The sequence below is a fragment of the Eschrichtius robustus genome, chromosome 12, assembly GCF_028021215.1.
Source record: "Eschrichtius robustus isolate mEscRob2 chromosome 12, mEscRob2.pri, whole genome shotgun sequence".
Lineage (NCBI taxonomy): Eukaryota > Metazoa > Chordata > Mammalia > Artiodactyla > Eschrichtiidae > Eschrichtius > Eschrichtius robustus.
This window is the reverse complement of record NC_090835.1, coordinates 100,679,541-100,704,555: the sequence shown is the minus strand read 5'-3', so window position 1 is coordinate 100,704,555 and position 25,015 is coordinate 100,679,541. Positions and strand designations below refer to the sequence as shown.

General features: G+C 40.9%; 1 protein-coding gene and 1 long non-coding RNA gene across 9 annotated transcripts in view; one reads left to right on the top strand and one right to left on the bottom strand.

Moving 5' to 3' along the window:
- The window catches only part of MAK (male germ cell associated kinase), a 48,972-nt gene that overhangs the window by 9,400 nt on the left and 14,557 nt on the right, over window positions 1-25,015 (bottom strand). For 7 of the 8 annotated variants that reach the window (XM_068558613.1, XM_068558605.1, XM_068558607.1 and 4 more), the window contains 8 exons: window positions 23,696-23,775; window positions 20,922-21,054; window positions 16,043-16,214; window positions 14,885-15,052; window positions 10,498-10,809; window positions 5,977-6,149; window positions 3,812-3,960; window positions 493-624 (listed from right to left, as the gene is read on the bottom strand). In XM_068558613.1, the coding sequence (XP_068414714.1) occupies window positions 493-624; window positions 3,812-3,960; window positions 5,977-6,149; window positions 10,498-10,809; window positions 14,885-15,052; window positions 16,043-16,214; window positions 20,922-21,054; window positions 23,696-23,775 (1,319 nt within the window). The remainder of the gene's footprint in view (window positions 1-492; window positions 625-3,811; window positions 3,961-5,976; window positions 6,150-10,497; window positions 10,810-14,884; window positions 15,053-16,042; window positions 16,215-20,921; window positions 21,055-23,695; window positions 23,776-25,015) is intronic. The other variant, XM_068558610.1, reaches the window with a different exon arrangement.
- LOC137773720 (uncharacterized) lies at window positions 7,359-9,220 on the top strand. The gene is made up of 3 exons (XR_011075719.1): window positions 7,359-7,486; window positions 8,174-8,221; window positions 8,962-9,220. It is a non-coding gene; the product is annotated as an uncharacterized lncRNA (long non-coding RNA).

Sequence of the window (25,015 nt, the reverse complement as noted above, 5' to 3'; positions counted from 1 at the left end):
TTTTTTTTTTTAAGGTGGGAAGCAAGGAGAAATCTTGTAAATGCATAGTAGGGAATGAAAGGTGTTTTGTTACAGCTTTGTTACTATAGTCTTTGAACACTATTCAGAGTTACAGATCAAATATCACATAGTGATCTCATAAAAAATGATTTTTTTTAAAATTTTCATTTTATATTGGAGTACAGTTGATTTACAATTTTGTGTTAGTTTCACAAATGATTTTTAATTATCTGTTAGCTATAACTCAACTAGGTTCTCCTTCAATTTTTTAAAAGCTAAGAACTGGAAACCACTTGACTTGAAAAGGATTTATTTGTTCCCCAATCATCAGAGTTACTCACTTTCTCAACACTGACACCAATATATCAAACTAGCCCTTTGACTGGCACCCCACATATTTTTACACTTTGGGGAAGAAGGAAACATTTAAAAGTAAAAATCCGCAGAAGGAAAACAGTGTAAGTTCATACTTTAAATGTAGTCTTGCTTTACCTGCATTACTCCTTTTGAAAGCAAATTCTGCCCCCATGGGTCCCAACGACTTAGGAAATAACTGGCTATTCCAGGTATATGGGTTCATATCCTTTCCACTGGCTATTAAGGACACGTTCTTGGGGCTTACACCTTAGAAGAGCAAAACAGTCATTTTGAAGGTTAGAGTGCCATCATAAACTTGAAGGAAAAATATACATTCAAACTAAGACTAGAAAGAACGCAAGGGAATGGAAATAAATTTTGGCTACAGTGGAGCAAATACTTGCTTTTTGATGGACCCTAACATGATCCTCAGCCCTAAACACAATAACCTGGAACCCTCACAGTGTCTTTTAGAAACGTTAAGTTATTTTCTGTAATACAAGTAATAATAAACATTGGACGTTTATGAGACATAAACGTCACATTTTTGTGACTTCCAAAACGTCACATCTCACATTTATGAGACATATAATAATATTCCTTGTTTTAAAGCCAGAAACAAGCCTGGTTTTTCCGAACCAAGCCTCAAGGTTACCTGTCATCAGTTCTCTAAGGAAACACTCCATCAGGTAGATCATTTCCCTTTATTATAGGATATTGCTCCTATGGATTTTGGTTTCTAATAAAATACCTACAAATAGAACTATAATAGGCATTTCCCTGACAATAAAGAAGATGCACTAGGTAGCAATTACTCAGGTTAAAAACATCTTCACACACACACACACACACACACACAAAAGATATTTACCCCCAAAGAAGGTGCAAGGTCAGGGGAGAAAACTACAAATCTCTTTAGGTGAATATTTTTATAAATACAGTTCAACAAAGAATGGGCCCTGAATACTTAAATTATTTTAATACAGTTAGCCTTGCGATATCCCTAGTCTTTTTTTTTTTTTCAGTAAATACATACTACACTATTGAAAATAATTGCTTTAACTCTTTGTCTGTTAAAAGATTTCAATTTTCTTGGAAATAGACAAAATCTAGAATTTTAAAACATGTATTAGTTTACAAGCTTTTCTGGGGTACCTTCTATAACCAAACACCGTTAAAGAGAAGCAAAAATTAATATACTATCATCCGTCCCCTCAAAGGAGATTAAAAAGTCAGTCAGCAAATATTTACTGAGCACCTACCACGTGCCAGGCAGTGTGTGTGGCACTGGAGAAAAAGTGGTGAACAAAGTAGACCAGTTTCTGCCCTTGTGGCTCTTATAATCTACTCTAGTGAGAAGGGAGACATGAACAGTTACAGATAATTAGGTGAGTAATTAGCAGTGTGCAAATTATGCAGAAGAATCTGGTGCTGAGGCTGCAAAAAACGGAAGCAACAAAGCCAGTCTTCTGAAAAGGTAATTTTAAGCTGGAATGTGAATCATGATAAGGACTTGATAGGAGTTGGGGAGGTGTGTTCCTGGCAGAGGCGTCAGTGTGGGCAGTGGACCTGGGAAGGGGAAGAACTCGAGTCGGAGTCGGAGTCGTTGGCAAGGATGGAGCCGGAACAGGGCGTGGCCCAGAGTGAGGCTGGAGAGGGGGAGCGGGCAGCAGATCACAGGGGAGTTCGTGTGTCTCGCTAAGAAATTTAAAACGCAGTAGGAGAGGCACATATACAAATGACACAGGACGTTGGATACACCGGGTGGAAGGAAGGACCGTAAGTGATAATGGGACTCGAGAAGGATCCACAGAACAGGGTTTCAAAAGTGCTGGGACCGGGCGTGAGACCAGAGGGCACCGCCGAGATCGTTAGCACCTCCACTGTATACTCTATTTGCAACAACTACCTTGTGATAATTAAGTACCTAAGGCTTACGGGCGAGCTGATGGATGACTGCAGTCCCATCGTTAAGTAACAGAAAACATAATCTCAGAGTCGTGCTCCAGTACACAGCCGGCCAGTAGCAGGTCAATAACTATGACTCTTGCGTCCCTCTCCCTGAAGGCCAGTGTCACAGATCTGCCAATCCTTGCAGTATAATGTCAGGCTGCCCTGAAATTATATGGTACATTTCTAGAGCTCCCTTGATCCTAAAGTTTGATGCTTAGTAAGACCTTAATACTTGGCTTTATGGTAAACAACAAAGAAAATGGAAGCCTCCCAAAGATAATACTCTTTGTTATTCCTGAGGATATTCCATGAATTAACTACAGACCATAAATAAATGTCAAGGATCACTTCTTCTTTGCATTTCTGTCCTCTGCAGTTGCTGGATCACGATAGGTGCTCAATAAATGTTTGTCCAAGTGACTGAACTGAGCTCAGTTCTAGTTTCAAATCTCACCCAGCTCTAGAGGGGCCATCTTTGAGACAAAACATGCCAAAATAGGGTACAGTCAGGCTCAGGTTTAGATTTCAAACAGTTCGTTCTAATTTTGAGTCTGTTTCTTAGGCTTCAATTACAGCTATGCTTCTGACCCAGAGTAATTAGTAGAATTTGTTAGATCTTCCTGGTGAAAAAGGAAATGATCGGATGGGTCTCAGATACCCTGAAATATGTTCCTGAAAACTGCATGAGGGAGCAAGCAGAGCTGGGAAAACAGGTGTCTGCCAAAAATTTTGCAATACCCTTTCCCACCACCAGAGGGCGCACTTCTACAGCGAAGATGAAGCACTGATTTTATTTCAGTGAAATGGATTCAATTTTCTTTCTTTTTTAAACATGGGGGGAAGAGTGTCCCCCATGAATCTGTGTTCTGGAAACTTTATTACACTCCTGCTTTTGCAGTCAGATCAGAACTACCTCATGGTTTCAGCACCGAAACTTACTAACCAACTGGTGTCTTTGCACCTTTCAAAAGTGCACCCTCTCTTACGGTCTTAATTCCCAATCCTCTCACCGTCCTAAGGAACAAGTCATCACCCTCTCTATCCAGACGTGTGCAGTGGCCTCTTGACCAGTCTCCTTGGGCCCCTCGACCAGTCCCCTACCCTTTTTGAGCCCCTAGCGTGGTCTACCTAGCAGCCAGAATGATCTTTTAAAAACACAAATCAGATCATTTAGGAAACAGTATAAAATTCTACCTTTTATAAGAACTGGTAATGGGAGTGCAGAATTGTTTGAATACAGTTTACAGAAGGCATAGCTTTGGTGGGGGAGGGTGGTATTTTCTGAACCATACTCGTCATCTTGATTGGTGACTGCCAGGCATTTCCTGAGCAGACTTCACAGAGGCAGGAGGTCCACAAAAGTCCCCGGGGACAGGCTGAGCCCGAAAAGAGCGCTGTGATTGTATTTCACTGGTGCCCTTTCTTCAGGGATTCAAAGACCCTGGAGCATGACCTATTAACTATTCTAGTTACCAGGAAACATTTTATTTTCTCTGCTTACCTGGAAGGTATCTTGATTGTTTCAAATAGTACTGTTTAGCTGTTGAAGCAGTTGACAATTCAGAATCAGATTTTAGGGAAATAGCAGCGGGTAAGTTCTTGTTTTCCCCTGTTGAGTGGTTGGGGCCTGCAGGTACTGACTCTGGAAGCCTTGAAAGTCAACATAAAGTAGCATCACCGAGTGAAGAACGGGAAGATGACGGCTGCTATGCTCTCGCCCACCCTCTGCACATCTTTTCAAAGAAGTCAGTGGTTTCCATCAGAGACCTTCTGCTGACAGGAGCACTAAATGACAGCCCCTCTCCCGAGTAGATATCGGGCAGTGCCTAGTATCATTCCTAATGCTGGACAGTATGAGGCAGAAAGCTTTGTAACTAAGCAGCAAGTTGCCTGTGTACAGTGTGTTTCCATTTTTCCTGCGACTGCTGCAGCTGTGGATTTGTGATGTGGGAAGATGGCATGTTGGAAGGAAGGAGAATCACAGCCATCTCCAGCTGGCTACTCCAGCGGTGTGTAACCACTAAGGTTGTTAGAACACGGTTTAGGCTGGGCTAAGAGAACTGACGTGGGGAAAGAAGTGTTAGGCAAGTCCCCAAACAGAATTTCCAAAGAGCCTAATGACATACAGAGACACCATGCATTTGCTGACATGTGCCTGCTCCCCGGAAGGCAGAATCGACTGGGGCGGTGGCGAGCGCCTGGCGGGGTGCCTGGCGGGGACCAGGCGGGGTGCCTCTGGCGGGGTGCCTCCGTCCCCCAGGGCCCGGCCTCCTACGGCCCCAGCTCTGTGTAGGAACGGAGGCCTTCTGGCATCCAGGCTTAGCTCTGTCTAGTTCCCGAGGCCGTCTGTCCGAGCGGCAGCCTTCGCTGCCAGAGGACGGGGCTGCGATTGGTTTTGCTGCCTGTCGCTCTGTGTGCGGCCCTGCACCACGACCTTCTCTCCCACCTGTGACCGGGCCTCTTCCCATGCTGAGGCCTGGCCCCCCCGGCCAGCTCTCGTCATCTGTCTGACCCCCGGCCTCCGCGGTTCCCCCCGGGAAAGCCCTGCTCACCACGTCGACCCCCTCAGGGATGGACGCTGATGTGATTGGCCCTTTGAACTGCTGGCCACCACTTTGGGGTGGCCCTGGACACAGGGAGCCCCCTTCATTAGAAACAGCCCTACTCATTTCCGGCCACTGTCTTTACACCCTGCTTTCCAACACAGGCTAAAATACCCTATTTCTAAATGCCGGGTTTTCCCCTTGAGAGAAATACATACAGAACAAGGAAGGGCGAAGAGCCAGTCTTCCCATCTCTCCGTATGGTTAGCACTGCAACGCTTGTTACACCCTCGTGCCGGGCGAGATTGGAAGTGGCTGAGAGGTGGGACTTTCTGACTTAAAGTGGGAGGGGGATTAAGCAGGTTTATTCTGTTTATTCTCAAGTTTGTGGATTTTAGGGAGGAGTACCTATGGAACTTGGGGATCTGGAAATTGACTGACTGAGAATTATCTCCCCATGGAAAGTCTTCATCTACCTTCAGAGGTATGTGTACTCCAAAGTGAAGACTTCTGCACTGTACAGTGCCAAACAGCTATGAGGGAAGTTTCCCTGACTCGTGCACCATCTTTTCTCCCTATTCCTCTTTTGTTCCAAGGCGGGGCAGGGACAAGGAAAATATTTTCCCAAAATAGTCACCAAAATTTCACCCATCTTCACCTCAAAGTTGAATAATGCAACTGAAAAGGGATTGCTAGAGATATCAAACTTCCAGGAGAAGTTCAGAAAATGATCAAAAAAGTTTAGAACAGCAAGCAAATAAATGATTAACTCTGAACGCCACCACCAGAGGAAACCATTACCTTTGTAGATTGTGCTTTGCTTTTTGCGAAGAGGCATGTGGATTTCGAATGGGAATTATGGTGATCGTAATTTAACAGGGGCCACGAGAGACTGAACTAGAACTCCTCCCTCCACACACGCTCAGCCACTGATGCTGAGAATCGTTACTGTGAGGAGGCAGGAGTCCTGCTTTTTCAGAGGTGAAAGCACAGAGATCTGGATTTGACAGAAGAAACAACATTAGGCTACTTCTTGTCTTTTAATATGTACACTCATTTATACTTAATGAGTAAAGTTGATGCATGATGAAAACATATTTTCCCGAGAAATGTGAAATCTTACCGGAATGGAGAATCTTTTTTCCTCGTTTCTTTGAAAACACTCATGCTTGGCTTCTTGGAATGGGAGACTCCGACGTCACAGTCCTCAAACTCTTCCCAGCCGTCTTCAGCCTTGAACACAGCCTGACCCCAGCGCCTCCTGGCACCTTTATGGCCCAGAGTGCCACTTGGCTTCTGTGATGGGAAACCAGTATCATCCTCTTTAATCGGGTGCCGAATGCCTTTTGTGTGCAAGCTATTACATTTGATGCTAAGTCACCATCCTCAAGGAGCTTTCCGTACAGTTAAGGAGATAACATATATACATATTTAAAAGTATTAGCAAAAATAGGTAGCACGTGCTAAAAATATGATAGGAAATTGAGAGAGGCCAGATCTCTGTGAACTTGGGTTGGGGGCAACTTGAATACGTAGGATCAGAATTGACTCTTCGTTGATGTGTAATCTGGAAAACTGCCACGCGTGGCTGTGTCTCTTTGGGCAAATGACTTAACTTTTCAAAGCCTTAGTTTCCTTCTCCTTAAATGGCGACATACAGTATTTATCTAACTTAGTGTTTTCGCATTTGATAGTAAAATACATCAAAAGTTTCTAGGATAGGGCCTGGCACATAAGCGTTACTGTAGGTTAGGTATTATTGTTGTGGTTGTTATTCTAGAGTTTGGAAGAGGAGATGCGTAGGGTACGGCTTTTTAATAGGAAAGTGCCAGAGCGTGTTCCAGGTGAAAGGGCAGACTGCGTTTCCTGAAGCAGATGGCTCGTGCTGGATGGAGGACAGGGTTGTAAAGACAGGCCGATGCTCTATGATGAAGGGCCTTCCTTATATGCCTGGGACATCGCAGCTGTCCAATGGGCAGTGGAGAACTCTGGATATTTTTGAGATTAAAAAAAAGTGATAGGGCTTCCCTGGTGGTGCAGTGCTTGAGAGTCTGCCTGCCAATGCAGGGGACACGGGTTCGAGCCCTGGTCTGGGAAGATCCCACATGCCGCGGAGCAACTAGGCCCGTGAGCCACAACTACTGAGCCTGCGCATCTGGAGCCTGTGCTCCGCAACGAGAGGCCACGATAGTGAGAGGCCCGCGCACCGCGATGAAGAGTGGCCCCCGCTTGCCGCAACTAGAGAAAGCCCTCACACAGAAACGAAGACCCAACACAGCCAAAAATAAATAAATATTTAAATATTTAAAATAGAAAAAAAAAAAGTGATAAAGGCAGCATTCGAGAAAGGTCAGGCTCCCCAGATAGGAGGCCTTTGCAGTTAACAGTGGCATGCGGTAACAAGAGCCACGGGTTCATAGTGGTTGGAATGCTCAGGAAAGAATACGTTTGCTGTTAACAAGAAATAAAAGGTCTGGACTTTTTTCTGTCTCTCCGAACAGAGGTCAAGGAGAGTGTAGCAGACACTGCTTCCTCGCTAAGATTTTGTCCAGGGCAGCAATATGCCCACGTAAAAGATCTGAAATGCCAGCCTCCCTTGCAGCTCTATGTAGCCATGGGACACGACCTAGCCGGTGAGTTGTAAGTGCAAGTCTGTCGGGAGGGGCTTCCACGAGAAACAGTTTAGGCTCTGGCAGCCTGTGCCAGTGTCTGCCACTCTTCCCCCTTCTGGAAGGCAGATGCAACCCCAAAGGAGCAGCAGCCAGCTGTGGCCACAGGACCGAGAGCCACCTGCCGAGGAGGGCAATAGAGCAGGAAGACAGAGCAGTCTGGTTCCTTTTATGAGCTGCACCAGCCCTGGCTTACCCACCACCTGCCTTCTCGCTGTGAGAGAAAAACAATCCCTCGTGGTTTAAGCCACAGTGGTCAGGTTCTGTCATAAGTCACTGAATGTAATCCTATTGGACACAGAGAAGGAAAGGCAGGGGTGACTTTAAAAATGTGAGCCTGACTGTCTCAGAATGGCAGCTCTGTGAACAGAAATAAGGAATGAGGAAGAAGACCTGGTCTGGGGCAGACCATGAGGTGGTTTTATTCAAATTTACATGGGGTGGTTTGGGGGCATATAAACTGAAAAATCCAAAAGGCAATTGAAAATTGGGGAATTTGGAAGCAAGGTCAGCAAATACAGCTGTGTTTGAAGTAAGAAGATGCTTAGAGAATGGATATGCCATTGCTTGAAGCTGATGGTGCCATAGTGATGGATGATGAACAAATAGTGGTGTTTGCCAACTTCTCTTATACTGTTGTTTCTTGGTCAGAGAGAATGAGCTACAGACTAAGGAGAATAAGAAGATCTAAAGCCCCAGGTGAGTAGAGTTAATCAAAAGTTATACTTGGCTGAGTCCGAGACTCTTATTTCAGTGGAATTGTTATGTTAGGGTCCTGCTGAACAATGCCAGTAACATCAAGTCGTCTTATGTCTAAGAAGATTGGAAAGGGACAAATACTAATAATTTTTATAAAGTAGAAGGTGCATTTTTGCAAACTCCACATTAATAAGTTTGGTACCAGATGAGGGCAAAGATTCTAATATCAGTTATTAAAGAGAAAGTCTTTGAGCACTAAGGATAAAAGGTGGTACATCACACAGGCCACCATTTTTCATAAAAAGCAGACAGTGAATGCATGTAGTCTATATGGCCTTCAGCAAAGGAGGTGACAGGGTCTTCTTTCATGCTATCAAAGAAATGAAGTAATGAAAGGACAACAAAGGAGCATCAGTACTGTCATGGGCTGAATGTTTATGTCCCAACAAAATTTATACCCCAACTCCAATGGGTTGGCATTTGGAGATGGGGCTTTGGGAGGTAACTGGGGATGAGATGAGGTCATGAGGGTGGGACCCTCATGGTGGGATTAGTGCCCTTAGAAGAAGAGAATCCAGGGAGCTGCTTTCTTTCTCTGCCATGTGGACAAAGCAAGAAGGTGCTGTCTGCAAATCAGGAGGAGGGCCCCACCAGGAATCAAGTTGGCTGGCACCTTGATCTTGGACTTCCCAACCTCCAGAAGTGTGAGAAAGTAAATTTTTGTTATTTAAACCACCCAGTCTGGGCTTCCCTGGTGGCGCAGTGGTTGAGAGTCTGCCTGCCGACGCAGGGGACACGGGTTCCAGCCCTGGTCTGGGAGGATCCCGCGTGCCGCGGAGCGACTGAGCCCGTGAGCCACAATTACTGAGCCTGCGCGTCTGGAGCCTGTGCTCCGCAACAAGAGAGGCCGCGACGCTGAGAGGCCCGCGCACCGCGATGAGGAGTGGCCCCCGCTTGCCGCGACTGGAGGGAGCCCTCACACAGAAACGAGGGCCCAACGCAGCCAAAAATAAAATAATTAATTAATTAATTAATTAAAAGAAAAAAAAAAATTTAAACCACCCAGTCTATGGTATTTTCTTTTGGCAGCCTGAGCAGACTGAGACAAGTACATAGTTCAATAATCTGACCAAGAGTACTGATGAATGGATCAGTATCCACCTAGAAGAAGGTTCTAGTGGCTTGCTATCCCAAGGGCACATTGCTATTCTGTTCATCGTGAAGGTACAGGAGCAAAAAAACAAACAACCATTCCATAGCTGGTGACAAGCTGGGCAGAATTGTTAAACTGAGAAGACAAAATAAGGGTTCAAAAATACTTATTAGAAATGTGAGAGGTAAAAATAAGGTCTTCCAATTTTTTGACTCCTAGAGATCAAATACACAATGAGAGGTACAGAATATGTGATTGAACAGAAGCACTTGTGAAAAACAGACTTGGGAATTTTAGTTAACAGAATGCTCAATCCCAACTCTGGAACTCATTAGCCATCTAAAAATTTCGGGCTAGTTTATTGGGTACTTAGTGAATGCATACGAGAGGGCTGGAGGGTGTTGCATAGTGCATGGCACTTAGTAGCTATTTAGTAATGTTAACTTCCTTTCCTTCCCTCCCAGTATGAGTCAACATTTTATGGGCCTTCCAAGAAAAAAAAAAGTAGTCCTTGATGGCACGAGTGAACACAGGGTTCTGGAATGTTGGCGGTGATTCACCCTGTTTTATATTTCCTACCTACTGTCTGCCTCTAGTTCTGGCAGGGGAAGCAGGAGGGTGAGGGGACTCAAAGGCTCCTTCATACACAGGAACCGAGGGTCACTCAGTCATCGGTGAATGACATCCCAGTGGAGTACGTGAAGGAACTGAGGGTGTTTCTCTTAGAGAAAGGGGCAGATAATATAAGGGCGATTTTCAAATATCTGAAAGGCTGCCTTTCTGGAAGAGTGATTAACTTTTATTAAAAGCTACAGAAACCAGATTTTAGCTCAGTATGAGGAAGAACTTTCTAGTAGTCAGAATTGCCCCAAAGATAATGTGGACTCCTCAAGACCCTGGAGGTGGTTCAAAAACAGTGTGGACAATTATTCATTCATTCATTCAACAGATATTTGTTGAGAATTTACCATGTGCCAGACACTGTTTTGGGTTCTGGGTCTGTACTGAGAAACCAAACAGACAGACATCTTTTATATCTTCCTCAACATTTTTAGAATGCCTAGAAACAAAATCCTAATGGAACCAAACCATCGCATCTGAAGTGTCATTATGGGCTACTTACGGTTGGCATGTTTTTGACGATACTTGGAAATAGCGTTGGCGGCTGTTTCTGTTGGCTCTGCTGCTTGGGCGCTTGCTGGACACCTGTGTTCTGTGGCGGCTGGATGGACTGCAGTGGCTGGTGGCTATTTTTCGGCTGGGGCTGCCCGGCAGTCTGGTCACTTACGTCTGGCAGAGGCTTAGGTTCTAGATCAACTACAGGTGGCTTTGACTCTAGTGCTTGCACATGCTTATTTAAAGGCTGTTTCGATTCCAGACGATGTGAAGAAGGGCCTAATACTTGACCAACTTGAAAATATGGGTGTTTCAATGCCTAAAGAAGCATGGAAATAACAAATGGAAAATGGTTTCACCTAAATTTATTGCATATAGACTGTTGTCCAGCGCTGGGCTAGGCATATATCACTAGTCTAGGTAAGCTTCAGAGATTTAGAAAGCATCCAGTTTTCCCCTTATGTGATGACTTTAAAAAGATACCCAGAAAAAAAAAATGATTTGAGAAGTAAATTTCATTTAAAAAAATGAAAAAGTACATATTAGTAGAAAGAATGTATGACTCACTTGTAATTTTAACATCCAGTCAAGGCAACTGTTCTTTTAAAGACTCTGTATAAAAAACAAAGTCTAGCTTATAAGCATTGGCTGAATTTGATGTGATTAACTCAAACTAAAACACTAGATTCTGATAATGTTTTAGACTCCATAAAGGCATTAAGAAATGAGTTAAGAAAGCCTTCTACATAGTTTATTTTAAATGATTAACTCTAACATCATATAAAATTCAGGGTTATTTTTAGCCTAACTATAAGTACATGTCTGCTCGCAATAAAAAAAAATTCTAAGAAACTGAAATAAGCTTTAACAATATATCAGCAATGAGAAAATACTTATGGGAATAAACTACAAAAGTACAAGTAAAAATGGTCACTGTTTGAGTTGTAACTAGATCAGTCATCAAATCACTGTTACTGCATGGAAGTGGGGGGTAGGGGACAGAGCTGGTGACCATCTGGGTGACACAGGCTAGAGCAGCGGTTCTCAACTGGGGGTATTTTGCCCCTTCGGAGGCATTTTTTTTTATTGTCACAACTCGAGGGCTGGAGGCGCTCCGGGCACCTAGGCACGCTGTCAGGGTTGCTGCTCAGTATCCTACAGCGAACCCGACAGCCTCCCCACAGCAAAGAATTAGCGGGTCAGAAATGTCAGTAGTACTGAGGTTGGTGAAGACTGGTCTGGAGAGTGTCTGAAGCTCTCTGTGCAGCTCAGCTGTGGATACAGGTCCCCTTATCAGTACTACACGTCTGGGTGGGGAGGAAAGTTCCCAGTTCTGCTGTTTTGTGTGTGTGTGTGTGTGTGTGTATCGGGGAAGGGGCTGCTCCTTAAGATAATCAAGCCCTGCTCCCCTGCACCTCCTGCCCTAAGCCAGTACCCACCTACGTGGAGGCATAGCCCTGACCCACAGTTAACTTCTCAGGCGTGCAGGGGCAGATTTTAGATGGACAGACGCAACTCCTGTAACTTAACCTCTTCCTGTCTCCCTGCTTCCACTAAAAAGCAGGGCAATGAAATAGTGAACAAGGAAGAGGTGAAGGGCAGGGAGGTGTATATTTTGGCAGAGGTAGAAAAAGTTTTTCTTCTAAGTTTCCCCTTAGAAACTTCGTTGTGTCCCCTACCACACCTGATTGGACATTGCTAAGTGGAACTCAACAACTGTAGACGATTTAAATACATCAGTACCTGACACAGAGAAGGCACTCAAGTTCTGAATTAAGTAGCCCCATTAAGTAGTATGTCACTATTCCTAAATCAGTAATGTACATTTTGGAGCTAGAAGCTTTATGAATGTTTTGTAACTTCAAGGCTTCATCTGTAACTTTTCCTTTTTAAGATACCAGCTACCATCCTTAAAGAAACAGAGGATCTTTAAAAAAATAATAACTTCTTTTTTCCCATTTGTTAAGGGAATATTGATTGAATAGAATAAGGAATGTATAGAAAGTTCTGAAGAAGAAATTAAAATCATCTCTAAAGCCAACACCAAGAGAAAACTACTGCTCACATTTTGATGTTTTTCTTTTCAGTACTTCTTTCTAGTCTTTCATATACATTGTCTTTCATATACATACACATATATAGAGAGAGAGATTTTACCTTACACAGACTTGCAGCTTCTGCAACTCTAAGTACCTCATGCCAGTACCCCACTGTTGTAATTACTATCATTTTACAGATTATTTTAACGTTTGATAGGGCAAGCTGTCTAACCCTACCACTGTCCTCTGATTACTTATTATTGTTCAAACCTGTCTTGGCTATTCTTTCCTATTTGTTCTTCCAGTTGACCTTTAGAAAATATCTTCTCAAATTAAATTTTTTAAAAGCCAAATAATTATTTGGTTTATTTCAATCCTCAATTTATATTTAAATAATAATACCATAAAGCCTGTTATGACTTTTTAATTTAAGCCCTTTGCAGATAAAACCATGGCGTTTTTAAGACCATGAGACAGGATTCATCTGTAGATGTTGAGGGTATAGTCACAAAGGAGCCAAGCGTGGGTATCACACGCTGCCCTCTTTTTTTTTTTTTTTTTTTTTTACATTATTATCCTCATTACCTAGGATTCATGGCAGTCTTTTTTTTTTAACTTTTATTTATTTATTTATTTGTTTATTTATTTATGGCTGTGTTGGGTCTTCGTTTCTGTGCGAGGGCTTTCTCCAGTTGCGGCAAGTGGGGGCCACTCTTCATCGCGGTGCGCGGGCCTCTCACCATCGCGGCCTCTCTTGTTGCGGAGCACAAGCTCCAGACGCGCAGGCTCAGTAGTTGTGGCTCACGGACCCAGTCGCTCCGCGGCATGTGGGATCTTCCCAGACCAGGGCTCGAACCCGTGTGCCCTGCATTGGCAGGGCAGATTCTCAGCCGCTGCGCCACCAGGGAAGCCCACACGCTGCCCTCTTGTGGGAGCGAGCAGTACTCCGGTCCTGTGGAGGGATGATACTGCTGTGTAGAGGGAACCCGAGTCCCCTACACGGTAGGAGAGCGTGGGAAAGTCTACTAGGCTGTCTAACTGAAGAGATGCTCTTTTACTACCTGTGACAAGTTTCTTCCTAATTAGCTTGTCACACGCCTGAATTTTTTTTTTTTGACTTTTACTTTTTTCTTTGTTCTTTTAAACTATGAAATGAACACAAGCTCATCATAAACATTTGGAGTCATACAGAAAATACAAAAAACTACCCTGTGCAAATCAGGTCAACATTCTTCTAACTCTAAATCTGATTTTTTGTTATTTCATAGTTGTCTTTCTAGCCCGTTTCCCACCATTCCCCCGTTCCCGTTCACCCTCCGGTTCTGCCACTGCCTCAATGTTTAGAACTCTATCGCTCTGCCAGAGAAAGAAGGGAAAGGAAGATGCTAGACGGAAAACAAGTGTGAGCAAGTTCCGACATTCTTAATGCCTAGTGTAAACGTCATTTCCTGTGCAAATTCTTCCTTACGTTTTACCACCATCCTTCCTCTGGGTGGAAGGATCATCCCTATACATCTCTCTGTTAACTGTCTCTAAATTATCAAAGCACTCTGTCCCCCAGAAAAGTGTGGTAGAAAATTGAGTACTTGCAGAATGTTCCACCGGGCCAGGAAAGGGGTCGTATATTCATATCTGAAATTCCAACCACCTTACATACTACCAGGCACTTAGTTTCTTAGTTTGTGCTCAATAAATATTGAAAGAATAGTGATTTCAAAACTTTCTTGAAAAGTTACTGAAGTGGACATTCATTCTCTGTCCAGATTCCATTGTGCCTTCATAGCCAACCACTTATTTCCTTTGGTGGTGGTGGCGGGATCATTTTTCTCCTAGTGTACGTCGTCTAAGTGGAATAGTAAATCCAAATGCCTCTACCCTCACCTCAAAAGCCAGAGAAATACAGCTTTATTCCCCCAGATAGTTATCCCCACCGTTTAGTTTTCTAAGGCTGTTATAACAAGTACCACAGATTGGGTGGCTTAAACAACAGAAATGTATTTTGTCACCATCCTGGAGGCTAGAAGTCAGAGATCAAAGTGTCGACATGCCTGAATTTTTACCATTAGAGATTAATTCCTTTCAGCCTCAACCTCCACAGGGTTCCTCATTTGAACCACAAAACAGAAAATCATTGGAGTGGCTATTTTTGCAATTCTCCCAAGAATCTTACATGCCTAGAAGTTAAATCATTACATACACTGGATGCCTTAAGCTTTAGGGCTTAATTCTCTCGGTAAAACTCTGGTTGAAAATAGACTTGTCTTTGTAAAGAAAAATATCCCCGATATTGTAAAACCTCAAATTAAAAAAAAAACAACAACCCACACACAACTATACCGGGGAGATCTGTCTTACCTGGCTTGCTGTTGGTCGTTTCTTTGGATCCCAACTCAACATTTCAGTCATAAGCTGAATAGCTTCACTACTGGCATTGGGAATAAGAGTTTTTAAGTTTATAGGAACACACTGGGGAAAGCGAAAATTCATAGAGGATGCAAGCTGGTACCCTTCCGGCCAGTCACTCTGTTTAAGGAATATATAAGTGGGGGAGGGGAGGCAATAAGTAATTTGTTTTTAATGATCAATTTAAAACAGAGTAATAATATAAAAATCACTTGTGTATGAAAATTTTAATGTTGACTCATATAAATAAATGTGAAAATGAAATACCAGACCACATACACAATTCAGTGCTATAAACAGTATAGAACGAACAGTGAGTTGAGAATTAGGGAAAAAATGAGAAAGCACTTTTATAAATTTCAAAATGTTAAACTCTGGTCTTTTGGATCTCGATGGTGATGATGGTACCCAGGCGGCTCTGAACAAGTAAGGACAAGCGATTTACAAAGACACTGATCATTACAAAGATCCTCATTATATGTTATACATTGCATCCAATGTCAAAAACTGCACACAGCTGGGAAATGAGTTATGTTAAAGCTTTAATAGCTGCGTTAACTTGACTAATGTTAACTAGGAGGCACACACTCATTTAATTCAGGTGTAATTATACATACTTAAACTTATTAAATAAGTGCATCTCAGAAAGTGAAGTCTAGCTGAGTGCAATAGTTAATTGAAAAGTACTCGGTTCAAGAAATTAAATATCCATGGCAGAGGTATATAAATGTAAACAAGAAAAGGTTAAGAGAAAATAAAATCCAGGACACCTGGCATTAATGAGTTGATCCCAATGGACATTCACAGAACAAGCAGGAAAGAGGCTAAGCATGTAGTCATCGTCTGGTCATCAGACCAAAGTTAAATACATAGAATTCTAAATATAGAGAATTTTCCCTTAAGTTCTTAAAGAAAGGTAAGCCCCTTTTTTCTATAGTCTGGTGGGATTCTGGCTTCTTGCAACCCTCATCCCATCCCAATAAAAAAAGACTGATTATAAGAAAATTAACCCTTAAAGCGTAAGCCTTTTTGAAAATGAAAATATCAGCTAGTTGGCCAAAAGTTACAGATAATCAAAAGTTATAACAACTTAAGGACAAAAGTACTTACTTTTTTGGGAGTCCCTAAAACTTGGCAAATCTTAAAGATTTCATCGACCTCACTTGTCCCTGGGAAAAGTGGTCTTAACGTGTATAGTTCAGCCATTATACTCCCAACAGCCCACATGTCAATGGGAGAGCTATAAACTGAAGATCTTAATAAAACTTCAGGAGCACGATACCTATGAAAACAGAAAACAAAACAAAACAGGCCATTTTGATTGTAGTTTCAGAGGTGGAATGGCAGTAGGATTTTGTTTGGTCAGGCATTTCAATCGAGAACCAGATATTAACTGCCTTCTGTGTATCAGGCATCTATCTGCACAATGTGTTGGGTTTATATTGACTAGCACACATTTTTCCTGACCACAAACAAGTAGTGGAGCTCAGGACGACTATAAACGAAATGTCCAAGTGGCCTAAGATAGGGACTCCAACAAATAAATGTGGAAATGCTATATAATACATTAAGAAAAGGCGGAGAAGCTCTGAATGGAAGCAGATACGTTCTGAATGGGAGCAGTCGTATAATTTTACAATGCATTAAATCCTGATATATTCACATGAAGGATCGAAAACAAAAGATTAACAAAGATTATCCCTGAGTAGTGGGCTTTTCCCCATCTTTTTAAAAAACATTTATTTTATTGAAGTCTAGTTGATTTACAATGTTGTGTTAATTTCTGCCATACAGCAAAGCGATTCGGTTATACATATATATACATTCTTTTTTGTAGACTTTTCCATTATGGTTTATCACAGGATATTGAATATAGTTCCCTGTGCTTGTTTATCCATCCTTCTTTTGGCTTATCTGTTTGAAAGTGCTGATTCCTCAATTGACTCAATTTCCTTAATTGATAATATTTTTAATTAGAAAAATACTCTATTTATAAGGCAAAGGTAGCTGGGTGGAGGATATTCTCAATTTTTTTTCCATGTTGAAATGCGTAAACGTTTCAGCCTAAATGCTTTGCAGTATTGTCCTTTGGCTTCCATTCAGAGTAGCTTTCTTTGACAGCTTTGAGATATAATTCACATAACATGCAGTACATCCATTTAAAAGCATACAGTTCAGTGGCTTTAAGTATATTCACAAGAGTTGTGCATCCATCATCACAATCAACTTTAGAACATTTTCATCACCCCCAAAAGAAACCCCACACCTCTCCAATAGCCCTACGCTCCCATTTCTCTAATCTACTATCTATCTACAGATTTGCCTATTCTGTCACTTCATATCAATGGAACCATACACTGTCTGGTCCTTTGTGACTGGCTTCTTTCACTGAACACGTTTTCAAGGTTTATCCATGTTGTAGCATATATCAGTACTTCTTTCTATTTATTGCTGAATAATATTCCATTGTATGGCTATACCACATTTTGGTTATCCATTCATCAGTTGATGGACATTTGGGTTTTTCCCACTTTTTGGTTATTATGAGTAATGTTGTTGTGAACATTCATATACAAGTTTTTGTGTGGACATATGTTTTCATTTCTCTTGGGTATATACCTAGGTGTGGGATTTTGCTGGATCACATGGTAACTATATGTTTAACCACTGAGGAACTGCCAGACTGTTTTGCACCATTTTACACTCCCACCAGCAATGTATGAGGGTTCCAGTTCCTCCACATCCTTGCCAACACTTTTTATTATGTTTTGATATTTTTAGGAGACAAAATTGTTTTGAATGTTTTGCCAAATTTAGATACTGAAAACAAGTATTCTCAATTTCATTCCATTTCAGTATAGAATCTAAATTTACCCAGTTGAAAATAGAAGCTCCTTAAAAAGATTCTTCCCTGCAAGAGATTTTCCAATTCTAATTATACATTTTAAAAAGATAAAACTAGAACACTTTGAGCTCTTATTTAATTTGTTCAGTTCCTCCTTTGCTTTTGTAGGGATAAATATCGTTATCTTCCCGTTTGCAAACTTCATTTTCAATAATTGCAGTTTCCTATAAACGTCAGAAGCTTTGGGTTTTTGGCATCCATTTATCAAAAATTCTGAATGAAGATTTCCAAGTGATTTGAAACAAAATGCAACCAAAATATGAAGGGATTATTTACAAAAAGCTAGATATCACTGTAAATCATTTAAATTGACTTACAAAGTAGTTTTTCAAAGGCTCAAACAATTCTAAAATTCGAATGACAGACGGCAAAGAGAGAAAGCACATACAGCCATGCTTCAGCCATTTTTGTAGTCAACATCAATAGCATCACAAAAATTTTGTAGTGCAGTTACCCTCTGCGTGTATGTGTAATGTGCAAATTCTGACAACTGCAGCTTATTTTGATTGGTAGAATGCAAATTTAGCAGCTTATTTGGATGCAGTTACAAAATAGATATGCATCTTAACCAATCCAAATAAATTTCTGCTTTCTAGGTTTCTTAATTTAGTAAGAATACCGTTTTTATGGTGCTAGGCTTCACTAAAACTTGTATATGTATTACCACTGCAAAAATAATTTTATTTTCAAAGGTTTTAACTGAAGTTAAATAGCCTTCATAGTAATGTCAGACATTTCGCTTTTCAAGGAACGACCTTCCAAAAGCTTCACTTTGATTCTCTGAATTGTGATGAAAAAAATCAAACCATTGTTAGAAATAAGGTAACTGATTTTTCTCTTCGAAGCCAGTTGGAAGGCACTCATTTAAAACTGACATTGTTAATTAGCCATGTGTTAAAGTGTGAACTTGGTTTATGGATCTCTCATGTTACCAGATCAGACCAGAGAGGAATCAGGAAGCATACAGCGGAGGTCGATCAGACGTGTCCCAACTTGTTTTAATGAAACTATTGATAACAGGCATCGACCGAGACTGTCCGGAGCAAACCGGGACATATTGTCACTCTTTCCAGGCTCTGTTCATTTCTCCTCTAACCACACTCAGTCCCTTAGTGACCTCACCCAACCCTGTAATTTTTAACACTGAGGTGTCCCAAGTTTACGTCTCCAGCCCAGCCCTGCTCCCTGAACCCCAGGTCACAGGTCCCACCGCCTACCGTGACGTCTCCCCGTGGTTGTCTCGGAGGCACCCCTCAACCCGAAACACAACTGTGCCTCCCGCCACGAGCCCCACAGCAGCCCCGGCTCCATCAGGGCTGACTCCAGCCCTCTGGCTGCTCGTGGAAAAGACCTTGAAGTCTGACTCCTTCATCTTATTCCCCACATCTGCTTCACCAGGAGATCACGTCTGCTCTATTTTAAAACACACCCAGGGCTTCCCTGGTGGCGCAGTGGTTGAGAGTCTGCCTGCCAATGCAGGGGACACGGGTTCGAGCCCTGGTCTGGGAAGATCCCACATGCCGCGGAGCAACTGGGCCCGTGAGCCACAGCTACTGAGCCCGCGCGTCTGGAGCCCGTGCTCCGCAACAAGAGAGGCCGCGACAGTGAGAGGCCCGCGCACCGCGATGAAGAGTGGCCCCCGCTTGCCGCAACTGGAGGAAGCCCTCGCACAGAAACGAAGACCCAACACAGCCAAATATAAATAAATAAATAAATAAACAAATACTTTAAAACACAGCCAGCATGCTCCACCTGTCACCACCTCCATGGCCACCAGATCCAAGTCACTGTCATTTTCTGCCCAAAATAGTGTAATAGCCTCCTCCCCGGTCTCCCTGCTTCTGCCCCTGCTCCTCTAGGCGCTTTTCAGGACGGCAGCTCAAAGCCCTCCAGGGGCCCCCTGCTTCACTCAGCTGAGCACGGCACCCCAGTCCTTACATCCGGCGCCCCACAGACGCCCTGACCTCGTTTCCCACTCCCGCCCTCCTTATTCACTCTGCTCTTCGCAGAATCCACGGCGGCACTCCTGTCCGCAGGCCTGTGCACTCAGCATCTTCTCTGCCTGAAAACCTCTTGCGTCCCCAACGTCTCCCCAGCCCGGCATCCGTGAGACCGCCTGTTTAAAACAGCAACATACCCTTTCCCTCCCCTGTTTCTTCCGACCCCCTGTCGCTTTCCAGACTTTATTTTTCTGTATAATAATATGTAGAGATATATATGTATCACTATCTGATACTCAAATATTCTTAACTGTTTTTATTGGAATACAATATCCATACAGAGAAATGCACATGTCCTAAGAGTACAGCTTGCTGAATTTTTACGATTAGAACATACGCATGGGCGCAGCACCCAGACCAGGGAACTGCGTGTCATCAGCTCCGCAGAGGCCCCTCCCCTGCACGCTTCCAGTCGCTACTGCCCCTACCCCGACCATGTAGCCGCTATCCTGACTTTTAACAGGTGCGTTCTATTTTTGTGCTTTATATAGATGGAATCACATTATATGTGCTCTTTTTCTGTTTGGCCTCTTGCTCACAACATTGTGTCTGTGAGATTCATCATATTGTTTACGTAGTTGTAGGCCTTTCATTCTCATTGCCGTGAAGCAGTCCACTGGGTGAATATATATGCCTCTGGTGATGGACATTTGGGTAGTGTGTAAGATGGGACGGTTACGTGTCTTGTGATGAACGTGTGTGTATCTCTCTGTTGGTGACTCAGGACATTCTCTATTTGTTTACGTATTGGCTGTCATGTAAGCAGCATGAGGCAGAGATTCTTTTCTGCTTAGTTCACGTCTGTGTTCCCAGTGCCTACAATAGTATCCAGCACATAATAGGGGTTCAGTAAATGTTTGTTAAATGAATGAATGGATGCGTGAAATCCTTTTTCCTTCCCTTTTCATTTATCACAAGAGTCATGAGGCAATCCTTCTCTCTCTCCAAAGAATACAAAAAAATTCAGTTCTACATTTTGCTTTAAACACTTGATATGGAACCTCCAGAAAGATGTGTAACAATCTACTGTAGGAAAACGTCAACAGAGACATTTGCCTCTGGACAGTTGCAAAAAACTACTCACCATCTGGTGGATACATAATCAGTATACGGTGGCTGTGACCTTAATTCTCTTGCAAGTCCAAAGTCAGCAATTTTCACAAGTTCTGGGCCCATACAAAGCAAGTTCTCTGGTTTCATATCCCTATGAAAAAAGCCTTGGTAATACAGAGAGGAAAAACAATAAGAAATCATCGTACCTAGACATATTTGATTTACTAACAAGATAGCTGAGCCTCTCTGTTCTAATCAGGAAGGTGAACTTAGGAAAAAAATAAACCATATTTATTGTCTACACAGTGATGGGAGGTGGGGACCCTGCTTTCAAAATAATTTGGCGAGGAAGTTCATACAGTATATATGGCCATTAAAAATAGATATCCACATGTATTTCTCTTTGTGGATCCGGTGAGTTCAGGCACTGGGTTAGATACTGCCACATTATGATTATCTCTGCTAATTTGAACAACACCCTTAAGGAGGTATTATGATCACAAGTGGGTAGCAGATGAGGAGGTTGAAGCTTGGAGAGAAGCAGTCTAGTGAAAGCTCAAGGAGCGCTGCCTATCAGGCTTCAGTCAGTGAAGGTGGTCTTATTACTGCTCTACCACATTGTAGTTTAACCTGCGATTCCTTGAGTGTAATAACTTTGAGAAGTCCATTAAACACAAATGGAACACCACACATTTGAATCAACTCCTTCTTTTAAAATTATTTAACAGCTCAGTTCTCCCCTGGTAGCTGCCTTGTTGAAACAACCCCAATAATTATAATGCTTATTTACCAACTTAATGTATAAAGTAAATGGCTAGCTACCAAAGCTACATGGCAGCCCAGTGAAAATGAGGGCAGAAAGCCTTCCTTGCAAATGTATAAGGAGTAGGTAAAGCACACTGGTTGTACACAGATGACTTGTATCCTAATGACTTTGTAGGGTGGAGAATTAAGAACGGGCCTGGTCATCAATTGTAGGTGATCATCATTATCACCAGAGGGTTTTCATGCAGATTTGAGCTAGGAAGACTTTTCTAAACCTAAACTTTTTTAACCCCTTCAAAGCCAGTGTGGGCTCTCCATGACATCTACAACAGTTTTGTACTCTGTTTACCTGGTACTCCTTACTCAAATTAGCTACTGAGATCCATCCATTTCACTAACTTCCAAGAGAAACACATCGTAATTTCATAATATGAAGACAGGAATGGGAGCACGTGTGATGGTAAAGTGGCATTACTCCATAAAATCTTAATTAAACCACGGTTGAGGTTTTCCCCATCCTCACTAATATAAATATATTGGTAACTTGGTCCTAACTTTAACTAAAATATTAGTCCATTTTTTTTGACAGCTACTGTTTTTAAAATATCTATTTTCTCAAAGGATTACATCTGAGATGTTTACGAACTCTGGCAAGAATAATTTAGCTTTTGTAAAAATGTGTATTGTTCTTGGAGTCTGGTTTCCCAAATCACTATGTAGGCAATTATAAAGCCAACTCTAGATTACTCATATGTTATTTGCTTTCAGCAACAATTTTTAAATTCCAAGCTGGTTTCCTCCTTCAATCCCTTATGCTCTGAAGTTGCTGATAGTTGGTATATATCCAAGGAATCTAAACCAATTTTATTACTAGCCTAAAAAATATGAGCAAAACACAAAACTCTTTCCAAAAATCAGAGAATTCATGAGGCTTTTGATTTTCCACGTCACACTTGCTTCCATTGGCATAAATTAATGCAGGCAAATATCAAGAGTTAACCACGCTGACCAGAGTTTAAAAATGAGTTGAAGATAAGGAATCCAATATGAACAATTAAAATAGCATATATCCTTTACATTCCATGTAATTAATAAATGACTGACTTTTATCAATGGATTGTAATATATTTTCATGGGTTTTAGGCTTTTAAAGACCTTAATAGTTTACATAAGACAAAATAACCCTGGGGATTCAGGAATGTTCTTACAATGTTTATATGGAATTCTGCATAGCATTGCTAGAAAATAAATTATTTCCTGTAGTAAAAAGAGAAAGGAGAGAAGAAAATATAAAATATAGGATGAAACATGAAAGGAGACTAATAATGGTGATTTTTGAATGCCAATGCTCAGAATGCAGCAATGGTACGATATAAACTATCCTAATTTAATATCTAGTAAATATCTATCTAAACATCTTTAATATCTATCTAAACATCTAGTGATGCTAAACTAGCATCATTAAAAATTAATGATCATTAAATCACTAAAAATTTTCATAATAATATTAACTTTATTTTGGTTTGATAGATATGCAAAAAACTATAAATCAAGATTACATAAATAAGAAATGCATAAAAATAATTTCTCCAAATATAGAAACAACTAAATGTAAATACTAAGGAAAACTAGAAAATACCATAGCACAGGTGCTTTAAACTATTTAAGTGTTAATAATTGATCATGATAGATCAAAGCATTCCAATCTTTTCCAAAAGAGGGACCTTTTTTTTTTTTTTTTCCATTTTCATGGTAAAATTAGGTGGAATGAGGTAGCAGGATGGGGTTATGATGACTGAGACTAAATGCTGATGATCAAACTGTAAAAAAATTCTGCTGTAGAGGAAGATAGTTACAGATTATAGAAATTCTATTTTATATAGAATTATTGAAATTCTAAATTTTTAAAATAAAACTGTCAGTTAGTAGGCACATACTCCAAACTTGTAGTTATCCAATATAATATTATTTAACAGTTTATATACAATTCCTATGCATGACCGTGACAATAATCTACAGAGGCAGGGCAATGAAACCTACCGTGTTTATGGATAAATGCCAGCCCTTGCAATATTTGATACATAATATTTCTGATGACTGACTCAGGGAACAACTTGTTTCTGTGAAGAAATGAACAAATAAACAGTTATGTAATTCAATTTGTAAAAAGAATTGTGTACACTAAAGGTACAGTTATAGTATCAGAGCAAAGGTTTTGTATATTGGTCTTCAGTTGACATGGAAAAGAAGTTTACTTGAATAAAAAAGGCTTGTAAATTAGTCCTCAAAAACAATATTTCAGGAAGCTAAGCTACCAAAAACAAAGTGTAAAAATACCACTAACCTCAAATAGCCCTTTACCATGTACAGTTGTTAATGGTTTAATGTATACTTTTGACATTGAATAATATTCTAAACAATATCACTTTAATTTCCTTTTAATTTAGAAATCCAGAATTGAATCATGAAATTCCAAAGCTGAGAGTTTTTAATGTTCATCTGCAATTGCATTCACCACTTCCACTTATATATATATTTAAAATCATATGAAAGTATAATATTTCATGTATTTACATGTACTTAATTTTTTCTTCAAAATTATATCTCAATATACCATGCATATGTTTATCATTTCATATATTTTAAAGAGCATAAATTATTATTAGAAGCCAAGAAGATTACCCATAATCCCACCACCTGATAAGGAAACTATTTTGATTTTTCAGTATTCTAATCCATCCCTAATCCATCTGTGTGTATAACTTTTATATTAGGTGTCAATGTTACATAAATACAACTTTGGTTTCTGTTTTTTATTCACTTATAAGCACTCTTATAATCTTCATAATTATCACTTTTAATGGCTACAAAATAATTACATCAGTATTATACACTGTAATTACCAACCTATTCTCCCATTGATGTTTATTTTATATAGTTCAAAGAGATAAGTGAAGCTTGCTATAGTCATTTAACAGAACATACTAGCTATGGTAACTATGAAGATTATGTACCAGCATTAAAAAATGCCTATAAGTGAATAAATCAAACAGAAAAATGTATCACCACTAAAATTACAACTACATAGAAAATATGCATGTCTGTATACAGGAGCTAGAAAGAACTCTAGAAAAATAAACACTGATTTGAGAGGTAGAATAGCCGTTACTTTTATTTTAACTGCTATTAATGTCATAATGATATCAGCCTGAAACATAACAGGCATTCAATACAGTAAGTATTTTTTGAAAGAAGGAAAAATACGATTAAAGAAAAATTCACTGACCTTCCTCAGACCTTGAGAGAGAGAGAGCGAGAGAGAGTGTGTGTGTGTTTAAGAAATAGAGAGAGAGAAATCAA